This window comes from Pempheris klunzingeri, chromosome 7, assembly GCF_042242105.1.
Source record: "Pempheris klunzingeri isolate RE-2024b chromosome 7, fPemKlu1.hap1, whole genome shotgun sequence".
In the NCBI taxonomy this organism is placed as follows: Eukaryota; Metazoa; Chordata; class Actinopteri; order Acropomatiformes; family Pempheridae; genus Pempheris; species Pempheris klunzingeri.
In genome coordinates, this window is record NC_092018.1 from 3470423 (window position 1) to 3486068 (window position 15646).

Sequence of the window (15646 nt, forward strand, 5' to 3'; positions counted from 1 at the left end):
AGATCAAATTCAAGAGTTTCTTCTGGTCCAACACATCATTTCAGTGCTGTTTCCTACATAAGACGACTCATCTGTTCATTTAATTGTTCTGGTCGGATGATTTCTAGACATTCTGGTGGCCTTGAATTACTTGAATTAATTAATTATCTTTCCTCTAACGCCCCATCAGGTCAAAACTTTTTAGTAGACACAAAAAAAATCAGTTCTCATCAAAACCAGAGATTAAGAAAACAGAGGCTCCCTCACTAGTGGTAGCTCATCTGAAATATAAATGCATTTACTTTTGAGATACTTTACTTTGCAGTTTTTACTCTACTGCATTTATTTCACAGATTCAGATTATTAAAGCAAAATATAATCAGTTAATAAATTGCAATGTAGTTTATGTGCTAAACTACCCAGATATCAAGTCACTTTAGAGTTTCAAAGTCATTTTAATAATTGAACTATATTGAAAAAGCAAACTTTGATTTATTATTTATTTATCTTTATCTTATGTGTGTGTGTGTGTGTGTGTGTGTGTGTGTGTGTGTGTGTGTGTGTGTGTGTGTATATGTTTCTATTATTGTTTCACTTTGTGTGTTTATATTATTATTTATATTTATATTTATTTCATTTGTTTCAGTCTGGAACAGGCACTAAGAAAATTTCACTGCACATTATAGTGTATAACTGTATGTGACAAATAAAGAATCTTGAATCAAAGTATTCATCTAAAAACAAAAAACTGAACATGCAGTCGTCCTAGACGTATTAGGAAGTTAATATCACCACCATTAATTCAATGTTTTACTTGTCACCACTCTATTTATAACAATATACCTCCAGCTGCTCCACACAGTTTGTGGTGTAGTGTGTAAAAATCACATTACCTGCGTCGCAGAGGTTTGACGTCATCTCTGTGAGGTACGGGCGCCATCTTGTGGAGCCCCTGCAAAACTGCGTGGTGCAACCCAAAAAATCCGTTAGTGTTGAACGTTATTGACCAAACTGTTAAAAAAAACTCCGTGAAAATACTCGAATATGTGCAGTTTTGTGGGTATGAGCTCCTTTTAAATGATTATTTTTTATGTTGAAATGTTTAAATGGCTTTTAATCACCGATTCCGTTATCATAATACTAGTGTGTAAATTGTTGCAGTGATTTGTTGAGCATATCAACTCTGGTGACTTAAGGCTTTGGGCAATGTAGCTACCTAGCTAACCTAGCTTGTTGCTAAACAGCAGTTAGCTAACTTACTTCGTTATTATTATTATTATTTGGTATTTGTAAGTGTTTTTAGAGTTAAGTGCCACTGATGCTGTATGTCAGTGACCATATTTTGTCATATGCAGGTAAAGCTCAGATTAGTGTCGTTCATTAGTGTCATTTATTTCACCTGCTACAAGTTGTGGTGAGTCAGTTGTAAGTTATGTTCCGGTGTAACATGTTTTATTGATCTTTATATAACCAAAACTGGCTGTAAGAGACCTAACTTAACATTTTAATGTTGTTACCAGATCCAGTGGACACATGAACACCTGGATGGGGCCTGCAGACAGGGGCGGAGCTGGACTCACCTGCAGCCCGGAGTGTGGCTCTCCAATGTCGGCAGCAGAGGACCAGGAACCATAGGTGACTACCTCTGGGCCTCACAATGCAAAGAAGTCTTTCTCATTTTAACTATTATTAACAAACATACTGAAACATTATAATTGTTGTTATTTTTCTATATCAGTCTGCAAAGCCTCATCGTAGTTTCTGGTGATGCCTTTAAAGATGACGTGAAAACTCAAAGAGGACTGAAAATACATGAAGTCAAATGTAAAAGATAAAAAAAAAAAATACCTTATGTTAGGAAATAGGTAAAGCTCTATAAATATATGTTTAAAGATGTATCTAATATAAAGGGACTATTAAAACCGCTACACTGTAAAAAAGCACCAGTAAGTAGATCAAATTCAAGAGTTTCTTCTGTTCCAACACATCATTTCAGTGCTGTTTCCTACATAAGACGACTCATCTGTTCATTTAATTGTTCTGGTCGGATGATTTCTAGACATTCTGGTGGCCTTGAATTACTTGAATTAATTAATTATCTTTCCTCTAACGCCCCATCAGGTCAAAACTTTTTAGTAGACACAAAAAAAATCAGTTCTCATCAAAACCAGAGATTAAGAAAACAGAGGCTCCCTCACTAGTGGTAGCTCATCTGAAATATAAATGCATTTACTTTTGAGATACTTTACTTTGCAGTTTTTACTCTACTGCATTTATTTCACAGATTCAGATTATTAAAGCAAAATATAATCAGTTAATAAATTGCAATGTAGTTTATGTGCTAAACTACCCAGATATCAAGTCACTTTAGAGTTTCAAAGTCATTTTAATAATTGAACTATATTATGTAACTGGTTGTCTCAGCACTTAGTGATATCTACAACTCCACAACAACTAACGTAAACTGCCAAGGAAGGTCATGTGTTTGATTGAAAGCTCCAGAACAGCTACTAAATAGAACTTCCAATAGAAGTTGACTGATTTGATCGATTGATTTGAATCGTTACTGCAGAAGCCCGAGGTCGATTACTGACAGCGTCAGGCTGCAAATACACGTACAGATATAATGTGTGTCAACTGTTTTCCACACACAGAATTGCACAGAATTGTTCGGCTGAGCGCACCATCAGAACCACCCTCCCCAACCTGCAGGACATCTACCAGCAGCGCTGCAGGTCATAGGCCAGGAAGACTGAGAGGGAGCCCCCCCATCCCAGCCAGGTCGGCGTTACCGCTGCCTGAAGAGAGGATGAGGAGGAGCGTCTTTCCTCAGGCCGTCCGCCTGCTGAACCTGAATCAATAGACTTTATGGACAATCTATTCGAAACCTGCAATATTCTGGCATACTTGTATGTACACCCACATACCTTGTTTTAAACTTTGATTTATTATTTATTTATCTTTATCTTATGTGTGTGTGTGTGTGTGTGTGTGTGTGTGTGTGTATATATGTTTCTATTATTGTTTCACTTTGTGTGCTTATATTATTATTTATATTTATATTTATTTCATTTGTTTCAGTCTGGAACAGGCACTAAGAAAATTTCACTGCACATTATAGTGTATAACTGTATGTGACAAATAAAGAATCTTGAATCTTGAATCAAAGTATTCATCTAAAAACAAAAAACTGAACATGCAGTCGTCCTAGACGTATTAGGAAGTTAATATCACCACCATTAATTCAATGTTTTACTTGTCACCACTCTATTTATAACAATATACCTCCAGCTGCTCCACACAGTTTGTGGTGTAGTGTGTAAAAATCACATTACCTGCGTCGCAGAGGTTTGACGTCATCTCTGTGAGGTACGGGCGCCATCTTGTGGAGCCCCTGCAAAACTGCGTGGTGCAACCCAAAAATCCGTTAGTGTTGGACGTTATTGACCAAACTGTTAAAAAAACTCCGTGAAAATACTCGAATATGTGCAGTTTTGTGGGTATGAGCTCCTTTTAAATGATTATTTTTTATGTTGAAATGTTTAAATGGCTTTTAATCACCGATTCCGTTATCATAATACTAGTGTGTAAATTGTTGTAGTGATTTGTTGAGCATATCAACACTGGTGACTTAAGGCTTTGGGCAATGTAGCTAACCTAGCTTGTTGCTAAACAGCAGTTAGCTAACTTACTTCGTTATTATGATTATTATTTGGTATTTTTAAGTGTTTTTAGAGTTAAGTGCCACTGTTGCTGTATGTCAGTGACCATATTTTGTCATATGCAGGTAAAGCTCAGATTAGTGTCGTTCATTAGTGTCATTTTTTTCACCTGTTACAAGTTGTGGTGAGTCAGTTGTAAGTTATGTTCCGGTGTAACATGTTTTATTGATCTTTATATAACCAAAACTGGCTGTAAGAGACCTAACTTAACATTTAAATGTTGTTACCAGATCCAGTGGAGACATGAACACCTGGATGGGGCCTGCAGACAGGGGCGGAGCTGGACTCACCTGCAGCCCGGAGTGTGGCTCTCCAATGTCGGCAGCAGAGGACCAGGAACCGTAGGTGACTACCTCTGGGCCTCACAATGCAAAGAAGTCTTTCTCATTTTAACTATTATTAACAAACATACTGAAACATTATAATTGTTGTTATTTTTCTATATCAGTCTGCAAAGCCTCATCGTAGTTTCTGAGGATGCCTTTAAAGATGACGTGAAAACTCAAAGAGGACTGAAAATACATGAAGTCAAATGTAAAAGATAAAAAAAAAAATACCTTATGTTAGGAAATAGGTAAAGCTCTGTAAATATATGTTTAAAGATGTATCTAATATAAAGGGACTATTAAAACCACTATACTGTAAAAAAGCACCAGTAAGTAGATCAAATTCAAGAGTTTCTTCTGGTCCAACACATCTTTTCAGTGCTGTTTCCTACATAAGACGACTCATCTGTTCATTTAATTGTTCTGGTCGGATGATTTCTAGACATTCTGGTGGCCTTGAATTACTTGAATTAATTAATTATCTTTCCTCTAACACCCCATCAGGTCAAAACTTTTTAGTAGACACAAAAAAAATCAGTTCTCATCAAAACCAGAGATTAAGAAAACAGAGGCTCCCTCACTAGTGGTAGCTCATCTGAAATATAAATGCATTTACTTTTGAGATACTTTACTTTGCAGTTTTTACTCTACTGCATTTATTTCACAGATTCAGATTATTAAAGCAAAATATAATCAGTTAATAAATTGCAATGTAGTTTATGTGCTAAACTACCCAGATATCAAGTCATTTTAGAGTTTCAAAGTCATTTTAATAATTGAACTATATTATGTAACTGGTTGTCTCAGCACTTAGTGATATCTACAACTCCACAGCAACTAACGTAAACTGCCAAGGAAGGTCATGTGTTTGATTGAAAGCTCCAGAACAGCTACTAAATAGAACTTCCAATAGAAGTTGACTGATTTGATCGATTGATTTGAATCGTTACTGCAGAAGCCCGAGGTCGATTACTGACAGCGTCAGGCTGCAAATACACGTACAGATATAATGTGTGTCAACTGTTTTCCACACACAGAATTGCACAGAATTGTTTGGCTGAGCGCACCATCAGAACCACCGTCCCCAACTTGCAGGACATCTACCAGCAGCGCTGCAGGTCATAGGCCAGGAAGACTGAGAGGGAGCCCCCCCACCCCAGCCAGGTCGGCGTTACCGCTGCCTGAAGAGAGGATGAGGAGGAGCGTCTTTCCTCAGGCCGTCCGCCTGCTGAACCTGAATCAATAGACTTTATGGACAATCTGTTCGAAACCTGCAATATTCTGGCATACTTGTATGTACACCCACATACCTTGTTTTAAACTTTGATTTATTATTTATTTATCTTTATCTTATGTGTGTGTGTGTGTGTGTGTATATATGTTTCTATTATTGTTTCACTTTGTGTGTTTATATTATTATATATATTTATATTTATTTCATTTGTTTCAGTCTGGAACAGGCACTAAGAAAATTTCACTGCACATTATAGTGTATAACTGTATGTGACAAATAAAGAATCTTGAATCAAAGTATTCATCTAAAAACAAAAAACTGAACATGCAGTCGTCCTAGACGTATTAGGAAGTTAATATCACCACCATTAATTCGATGTTTTACTTGTCACCACTCTATTTATAACAATATACCTCCAGCTGCTCCACACAGTTTGTGGTGTAGTGTGTAAAAATCACATTACCTGCGTCGCAGAGGTTTGACGTCATCTCTGTGAGGTACGGGCGCCATCTTGTGGAGCCCCTGCAAAACTGCGTGGTGCAACCCAAAAAATCCGTTAGTGTTGGACGTTATTGACCAAACTGTTAAAAAAAACTCCGTGAAAATACTCGAATATGTGCAGTTTTGTGGGTATGAGCTCCTTTTAAATGATTATTTTTTATGTTGAAATGTTTAAATGGCTTTTAATCACCGATTCCGTTATCATAACACTAGTGTGTAAATTGTTGTAGTGATTTGTTGAGCATATCAACACTGGTGACTTAAGGCTTTGGGCAATGTAGCTACCTAGCTAACCTAGCTTGTTGCTAAACAGCAGTTAGCTAACTTACTTCGTTATTATTATTATTATTATTATTTGGTATTTGTAAGTGTTTTTAGAGTTAAGTGCCACTGTTGCTGTATGTCAGTGACCATATTTTGTCATATGCAGGTAAAGCTCAGATTAGTGTCGTTCATTAGTGTCATTTATTTCACCTGTTACAAGTTGTGGTCAGTCAGTTGTAAGTTATGTTCCGGTGTAACATGTTTTATTGATCTTTATATAACCAAAACTGGCTGTAAGAGACCTAACTTAACATTTAAATGTTGTTACCAGATCCAGTGGAGACATGAACACCTGGATGGGGCCTGCAGACAGGGGCGGAGCTGGACTCACCTGCAGCCCGGAGTGTGGCTCTCCAATGTCGGCAGCAGAGGACCAGGAACCGTAGGTGACTACCTCTGGGCCTCACAATGCAAAGAAGTCTTTCTCATTTTAACTATTATTAACAAACATACTGAAACATTATAATTGTTGTTATTTTTCTATATCAGTCTGCAAAGCCTCATCGTAGTTTCTGGTGACTTTAAAGATGACGTGAAAACTCAAAGAGGACTGAAAATACACAAAGTCAAATGTAAAAGATAAAAAAAAAAAATACCTTATGTTAGGAAATAGGTAAAGCTCTATAAATATATGTTTAAAGATGTATCTTATATAAAGGGACTATTAAAACCGCTGTACTGTAAAAAAGCAACAGTAAGCAGATCAAATAGTGACTCACAGGGAAACACTTTATTCATCTTTTATATCGACAAACAAAGAAACCAGAGATCAAACACACAACACAGCATCAAAGGTTCATCTGAATTGTGCCTTAAGTTGATGAAATCAGTTATAAATGATCCCTTTTTATCTTCTTATTTTTCTTATCAATTTAAATGAGATTACAGCTTGTTTCATATTGAATATTTGCAGAGGAAACAGGGTGAAGGAACAAAGATGATCTGTGGAGACCAAACAGCTACTGAAGTCTTTCATTACTAAGCTGCTGTCCATTTCTTTATATGGAAATGATTACAAAAACAATTAGCCAGAAAGAAAAGAAACGAAAGATTATTTCCAACAAAAGTCCACTGAAGACAACAAACTTAACATAACAAAACCACTTAATACAGAGGGAAAACATAATCAACATATTTGAGGAGAAAAAGTTTTAAAAAAAAAGGACACACTTCTCCCTTATAATGATGATTTTATCAAATGTTACAGAAAAGAAATTAAAACGGAGACGATCCTGAATGTTACAGATTAAATGTTGTTCTCAGTGACATAGACCAGAAGTTTAAAAACATTAGCTAGCTATTAGCTGTTAAAAGCCAGATTCATCAATTAGACATCAGAACTCTTCAGAGGAATTTATCAGCTAATCAGCAAAATATATCTGTGTTGACAAAAATTAAAAGATTCCTCTTATTTACTGCATTCTGTATTAACAGCCAGTCTGAACACATGATGACTTGAGAAGATACAATATTTCTAGACATATTGATTATGTAAAAAATAAGCAGGACTGATAACTATTTAGCAGGCCTCAATCTGGACCTGGGAGTCTATTATGGTCTCTTACATCACGGCCACGTATTTACATTTACAGTGCTGTAGTCAGCTTAAATGAATGTAATGAATCAGTTTAAATGAGGCCGAGTGCAGAATACAGAGCTTTGTCACAGGTTGTTGAGATCTGATGACCACGACCAAGTTCCAACATGATCACAGTCTGGGAGAAAAACTTGATAGTAGAGGCGGGACTTGAATGCCGGCCGCGGAACCAAATGATTCTAGAGAAAACAAAGTGCCTCTGAATCTGCTCTGTTGTTGTGACGTTTAGAATCCAACTAATCCCCTCATGAAATGCAACAGCTGCTTTTGTCTTTCTTTAACTCTTTCTGTATAAAGTCACATATCTCTTCTGCTGTTTTGCCTTCTATCAGTAAGTCATTGATTTTTGTCAGAGTGCCTTTGTCTTTCATCACACAGTCCACTAAGACACGAAGCTGTTGTAGATGGATCAGCTTTAGATTTTGTTTACTGAGGTCATGGTTGCGGTCTGAAAATTTCTTGAGGTCATTATACTTCTCATTTTTGTCTTTTATTCGTTCCTCATAATGTTCTTTCTGAGTTTCAAAATCCCTGGCGTATTTCGCTTTGAATTCATTGAACTCTTCAGCTTTTTTTCTGGCTTCCTCTTCATTCATCTTCTTCAGATTCTCCATTTGTCTCTCATAGTTCGCCTTAATGAGGCTTTTCTCTGTTTCCTCTTGTTCCCTTCTGATTAGATCCTCTTCTCTTTTTTGCTGTTGATAATCTTGTCTTTCTTGCTTGTATTCGTTTTCGAGCGTTCTCAGTTTTGTTTGTTCCTCCAGTTGTTTTTGTTCTTCTTGATGTCGTGTTTCCCACCATTCTTTTTGTGTTTTCTCCCAGTTCTCTCGTTCTTGTCTCATCTCCTCTCTGCTCTGCAGCAGCGCTTTGTCAACGGTTTCCTTCTCAGCCGATTCTGACTTCATCTTTTTCTCCAAAACTGCAAGTTTCTCTTCCCACTCCTTCCTCTGAATTTCTTCCTGCCTCTTCCTCTTCTCGTTGTCTTCTTCTCTCTTTTCCTGTTCTTTCTCTCTCTGTTCACGCTCCTTCTTTATATTTTCCTCCTTTTCTTCGAGTTGTTTTTCTCTCAGTTGTCTCTCCTTTTCAGTTTCTGCTCTCTGTTCTTCCATTCGTATTTTCATCAACTCCATTTCTTCCCTATGTTTTATTTCAAGTTCCTCCCTTTCTCTCCTCATCTCCTCTTCCTTCTCCTTCAGGATTCTCTCCATTTCTTTCTTTATCGCCACCTCTGCCTCTTGCAGCATCTCATTGGTGTAACAGCTGCCTCCATTTTCCTTCACCATGGAGTCAATCTTGTTTATCAGCTCTCTGACTTGTGTGCGGTTTTTTTTATCATAGTTATTAAACACATGGTATCTTCCTCCACAGTCAGCTATCAGCTTCTTAAAAGAATCATCACATTCTGTGTCAATGTATTCCTCAATGGACATCTCAGCATGTTCCAGTTCATCTCCTCTTGTGAAAAGAACGATAGTGAAGTTTTGAGAATCTTTTCCAAAGACTCCATTGATGCATTTTAATGTCTCTTTCTCCTCCGGTGTAAATCTGCCGATCTGTAGCACCAACAGGAAGACATGTGGTCCTGGAGCCAGAAGATTGATGCACTTCATCATCTCGTCATTAACATCTTCAGGGGACAAACTATTGTCAAACAGACCAGGGGTGTCGACCACAACGACTGGACGACCGTCCACTTCACTTTGTTCTTTCTGGCAGAACTTGGTGACTGACTTCTGGCTTGATTTGGCTTCTAACACCTTTTTGCCCAGAATGGTGTTTCCTGTAGAGCTCTTCCCACTGCCAGTTTTCCCGAACAGCACAATCCTGAGACAGTCTGGGCTCTGTGCCTCATCATCACCTGTGAAATATAAAGACCAGGAGTTTACTTATTAATATAATTGGCTTAAGACTGTAATGTAGGTACATGGTTTATAATGCAGAAAATATTTTAAATTCCAAGTACTTACTACTGATCTTGTTCTTCTTTCTCAGCCTCTCCAGTTCACCCTTTTGCCTGCTGATAAGTTTTTCTTGTTTTATGACTTTTTCCATTTGCGCATGTGCAAATGTTACAGTTGTGTAGCAGCGTGGTTCATCTTTAGATTGACTATTTTTTCTCACCATGTCCAACAACTCTGGGATCTGCTGCTTGTCCTTGATGTTGAGAACCACATATCTTCCTCCACAGCTCTGGCAGAGCTCCTGGATGTTCTTGTTTTCTTTTAGAGAGCCAACAACAGCTGGATCTGTAGGATCTGACTCCACAGTGAACAGAATCATGGTGAAGTCATTGACTCGAGAGCTGAAAGTCTTCTGGATGGTTTCTAACTCTTTTTTGTCTTTATCGGTGAGGGGACCCACAGGTTGGACCAGGATGAAGGCATGGACGCCCTCAGGATCACAGAGGGACACACACCTGAATGATTCCTCCATCACTGCCTCCTGAGGTTTTCCATACAAGGCAGGCAGCTCCACCAGGGAAACCACATGTCCACACACTTCTCCCTGATTTTTAACACACTCTGGTGATCTGGAGACTGAATGAAACTTTGTCTGACCTAAAATGGTCTTGGCTGCTGAAGTCTTCCCTGCTGCTCTCCTCCCACACAGAACCAGGTTTACAGCTGGTTTGATGTGTCCAGACTTTGGTCTGGTGGCCTCTTCAGTGAAGGATTCCTTGTTTTCAAGTAAAATGCTCTCAATTTTCACCATTAACAGTCTGTAGTCGTCTTCACCCATGCTGTGGTGTCTTCCCTCAAAGTCTTCAAGGAGTTTGTTAAAAAAGACATTCTTTTCATTCCCCTCATGAGTCATGATGAGCATTGAGCGTTTAAAAGCATCTTGGCCAAACAAACTCAGGATGAACTTCAGTCTCCGGCTGTCCTTTTCTGTGAAACCAGAAGGCTCCACTAACAGCAGCAGAACATATGGCCCGGGAGCACAAAGATTCACGCAGCTCTTCATCTCTCTTCTTGCTTCTTCCGCAGACAAACAGAAGATGTTTGGAGTTTTCACCACTGTTAATGGTTTTCCTCTCCACTCTCCATTGGCTGTCACACAGTGCGTGCTTGACAAATGAAAACCTTGCTGCCTGACGATCAAGTTACAAAGTCTTTTTTGCTTGTCTTCACTTTTTCCCAGCAGCACAATCCTGAATCCAGATGCTGTAATACAATGGGAATGTATGTGTTAGCCCTAAATGATGTACATATACACTACTCACAAAAAGTTAGGGATATTCAGCTTTCAGGTGAAGTTTCAGGATGAACCTAAAATGCATTCTCACCTTTCCACCTCGCTTTTCACTGCTTTTCAATGGTGAAGAATAGTGAAGAAATGATGGCACCAAAAAATCAGCAGCAAATAACACTGTGATGAATTCTCTATTTTCAAAGTGTCTCAATCTCAAATAGTCGTAAACAGCAGGAAACAGGACTCATTGTGGGGTGGCAGGAGGTCGTGGATGCTACTACCTGAATGTGGTGGACCTGAGCAGTCCCAAAAACAAAGAGAGCACCAACACTGACCACAGCATGATGCTCCGACAAATAACAAGCAGCCACAAAGGAAAAGACCTGAGACCAGCAGCAACACAACAAGACTTCCACAGACATAATTATGAATGGGACCCAACTTAAGTCGCGTAACACTGGTAGGCCATGTAATGCCAATATTGTCTGAAACCCAATATTACATTATTATCAGTTTAATTATTTGGAATCCGGGGATGTGATATGCAGTCTCAGTGCTGGTGCTGCAGATGGTTCAAAGAAAATATCAATAACGCCTGCGAGGACCTCGCTTTTATAAAAAGTCAAAGATAACATTCAGGCCACCTCTGGACCAATAAAAAGCGCTGGTCCTGCTTAACTGTTGATTAATGATTATAGAAAATGTATCATCTAGTAACTGATTGATCAAGCTGATCTTTGACCTGCCAGTGCACTGCTGGAGCAGATTAGTGTGTGGTTAGTATGACTTAACTGAGTAGACTTCAGATACGCTACGGACAGTTGTCACCTCCAGAAGTTCTCCGACGACACTGCCATCGTGGGATGGGTGTCAGAGGGGAACGACTGTGAATACAGGACAGTCATCACGGACTTTGTCGACTGGCGTGGACAGAACAACCTCCTAGTCAACGCCAGCAAGACAAAGCATTACGAAGCATTACAGTAGCCGACAATCCGAGGAGGCTCCGAGGAGCCTCGCGGCGTACCGTAATACATACTGTGCTTCAACTTCGTTTGACTTATGACTGTTTTGTTTCGCTTAATGCGCCTTATAATCCGGTGCGCTTTATATATATGAAAATAGACCCGTTTGTTGATATTGCGCCTTATAATCCGGTGCGCCATATTGTCCGAAAAATACGGTATATAGGTTTTTCCTTTGTATATATTATATTATTGTATATTATTGCTATTTAATTTTCTATTTCTTGCTATTTAATTTTTCTATTTCTTTAACTGTGTGCTGTCTGTCCCCTTGAGCTGCTGTACTCTCAATATCTAATGATCTGACAAAGCAGATTAAACCAAAAGGTGAAAATTGAAAACGTCCAATCTGTCCTTACTTGCAATATAAAGTCTGACTGGACTCACCAGATGATTCAGCCATACTGTCACTCTGCTGGAGACCCACAAGAGAAAGATTCAACCAGAGGAGTTCCCAACTGTCATAAGAAACACAATGGAAATTACAAATGACAAAAAACTCCTCAACTCATAATAATTGTTAAATGTAATTTAAATAATATTTAAAGAACATTTCTGTAAGGGCAGGACATCCATCTTTCTTTTAACATATCAAAACATGTTACTTGATAAAAGGTAAATCAAACTGGCTATTACTGGATACTGGTTATTCAGATGACACAGTAAATATAATGTCTTTCGTTCATGTGTGTGTTTATCAAATGATATGTTCAATTTGGCTATCAGAAATAATAATTATCAAAGATAATTAATAATTATTTAAATTAATGTAACTTTGTAAAAATCCCACCTTGATTGGGGCACCACCTAGATAAACAAGGAAAAAGATAGTCAGTTCAGTCTCATAAGGTAACTAAGCTATCAATTTGGAATTATGTTTTATAATTAACTTAACTACTACCAAAATTACCACATTTATAGCTAGCTGAAGCACTGAGGCAGAGAGGTCAGACAGCACTGAGCTTAGCTCAGTTGACCCTCCGGGGTTCCGCAGACAAAGAAACGTGTGGTCTTCACCATGTGGTGAGGCCCAACAACACAATCACTGTGAGAGCTGTGCAGTGCAAATACATGCACCTACAATACTGTTACTACAGGAGACAACTGAGTAAGAGGTTCAGTGTCTCGCTCAAACGGATGAAGGACACAGTGTTAACTAGAAACTTTGATATTGCAACAAAATGTTCTTCTGGTGTTAAATTAGAACTTTTATAGACCTCTCCCTCATTGTGAGGGTGAAGATGGCAAATGTACAGGCCAGTCTGACCAGACAGACTGGTGTCTCCTATTGTTTTAATAAGCAGATAAAGATGAAATGTTCTTGATTGATTGATTGTAAGAAACAAAAGTTTTTGTTTTGTAAACATATTCCTGCTAGACAAGCTACAACGCTGACGGCTGGTGGAGATTGTGACGCACGAACCTACCGGACCAGTCGAACATGGTTGCGTGTGATAAACTCTTCAGGACCTTTAAAATCTGTTGGAAGACCCACCTCTGACAACCTTCCCCCAAGGTCTGTCATGAGCCCAGCGCTGCCTGAACCCCAGCGTTGTATTGCATTGTATTTCACCTGTGAATCTGAATTAAAGGCGCTTCTGAGACTGACTGAACCCCCCGGCTGATCTGTGAATAATTTCAGGCTGTCCATTAAAGAATGTGGGTGTTTCTTACAGTGTCTCATGTTTTCCATTCATGTACAAAATCACTTTTTGTTGAAATAATTTACACATTCTTAGCAAATATACCCTGAAAAGTTTGTTATACAGCAACTAAAAAGTTGACATTTAGCATAACGTAACAGTAACAGATTCATCAGTAACAGTTATCAGAGAATTCATAATCATGTCTGGGTTTTTACTGCCTCACTGACCTTTATTTTGGATTGTGGAGACGAGAACAATGACTTTCTCATGTAGAAACTCTTTCAGTTTCTATATGAGAAACTCCATGCACACCTCCATTAATAACACAGAGGATGATGCTCTGTAATTCAAGGCTATTGCACAGTCCAGATTTCCTGTTCTGATGGCTGCTTTGTGCTCAGAAATACAGACATTAAGTTTGTCAGACAGGCCTTTCCTACCAGGGCAGGTCAACATATAGGCTGCATTTGAGCAGAGTTGCACTTAGATGTTTGTAGCTCTTACAGTTGACAGTATTATTACATTGAAAGTTACCTTTCAGAGACACAATCCCATTATAATGGCTTGGCTTCTCAACAGATCGAACCAAATGGTGTCAAAGAGAGTGTGACCCCATTAGAGATCAATTTGTTTCTCTTTTCATGGAGCAAATCTGCTCTTTCAGTTTTTCTGGCACATTAAAAGGCAGCTGTTATAACTGAAATACTCTCTTACATGACACCAGCAGTCATCCAAAACACTCAAAGAACGATACACCTGCACGTCAGTTTGTCAGATTATGTCAAAACTGCACATATTTTTTATGAATTTGTGGCCAAAATTAGATTTTCCTGTTATAAATTGCTTAATACGCATTTATCTTGAGTCTACTCACCAGAAATGTAAAAAGAAAAAAAAAAAACTCTTACCAAATGATTTGAGGGAATAATTTGTCCAAAACAGCTTTTTAAGTTTTTGTCAAATCATTTATTAGTGACCTTGCGTACTTAAAATCAAGAACCATGACTCACAAACATCTTTGTGTCCTCTGGTTTCGAAAGTACTTTTACTACATGAAGCTGGTAATACAGACTGTAACAATAAAATGATCTGAAATTAATATGAACATGAACAGGTTGGGGCGTGTGAGGACAGTTTGGAAGTAAGATAAGAGACAAGACATCACATAGAATAAATTGCATACAAAAACACAATAAAAAAAACATTATAGTTTTGCAATTGGGTCTTTATTATTGCTAGTTTGTGAGTCGCACTCTGTAACTGGTCATAAACAACCTGAAGCCAGCCACCATGTGGTTGCTCTGGAGCTGCAGAGTTTACCCTCAATGGGTCACATCTGATCTGAAGGAAACACAGTTGGTTATAAGTTATGGAGAAGTCGGTGTGTAGGTTTCTGTTTGTACATGATCAGAAAAACATCTACATTTGTGACAAACTACACATCCTAATCATTCTGTCAATCACAAATCTTCAGTTCTTCAGTCATTTACTGACTTGAGTCTCAAGTCTTAACTCGACATGAATCGTTGAAGCTAATTCATTAGCCGTGATGTTTTAACACGTGTGTGTTAGCTGAAGTAACCTGGTCAGTTATGTAAGATCGTAATGGCGTTGGCCTCCCGTGGCTGAGAGGCTGCTGCAGTGGACTTTGGTATTTATGAGCCTGAGGCACCACCTGGACTTCTTCAAAACACGCCTGATGCATGTTGGGACAGTTTTTGGTGTCTCGGTGGGTCACGAGCAGTAATTATCTTATTTATTGCCAACATTTCTCTTTAGTTTTGGCTTCATAGAAAAGAAAATCCATTTACTCACTTTACAGCAATGCAATACAAAAGACATCATGTTTTAGCTGTTGAGTCGGAGACAAGTTGATTTAACTCTTCTGTGACTTTGGATTCAGTATTTGGGTGTTTTGTGTTTTGTCCCATATGTAAGTGAGCTGTTCTCCATGTAAAATGCATCCAACACCAGAGTTAGTTTGGTAAAGTCGTACGTTTAATAAATGAACGAACAGTGTAGTTTACATGTTTTACTAATCTACTGGAGTGTTCTTTACAGGACGCACCAGGGGAGTGTAGAAATAATATGAATCTGAGT

General features: G+C 38.4%; 1 protein-coding gene across 1 annotated transcript; it reads right to left on the reverse strand.

Moving 5' to 3' along the window:
* Positions 1-7886: 7886 nt before the first annotated feature.
* Positions 7887-12318, reverse strand: LOC139204397 (GTPase IMAP family member 8-like). The gene is made up of 3 exons (XM_070834419.1): positions 12288-12318; positions 9651-10847; positions 7887-9541 (listed from the first exon to the last, which is right to left on the reverse strand). The coding sequence occupies exons 1-3, from the start codon at positions 12301-12303 to the stop codon at positions 7929-7931; spliced, it is 2826 nt and encodes a 941-aa protein (XP_070690520.1). The 5' UTR covers positions 12304-12318; the 3' UTR covers positions 7887-7928.
* Between the last annotated feature and the right edge of the window lie 3328 nt (positions 12319-15646).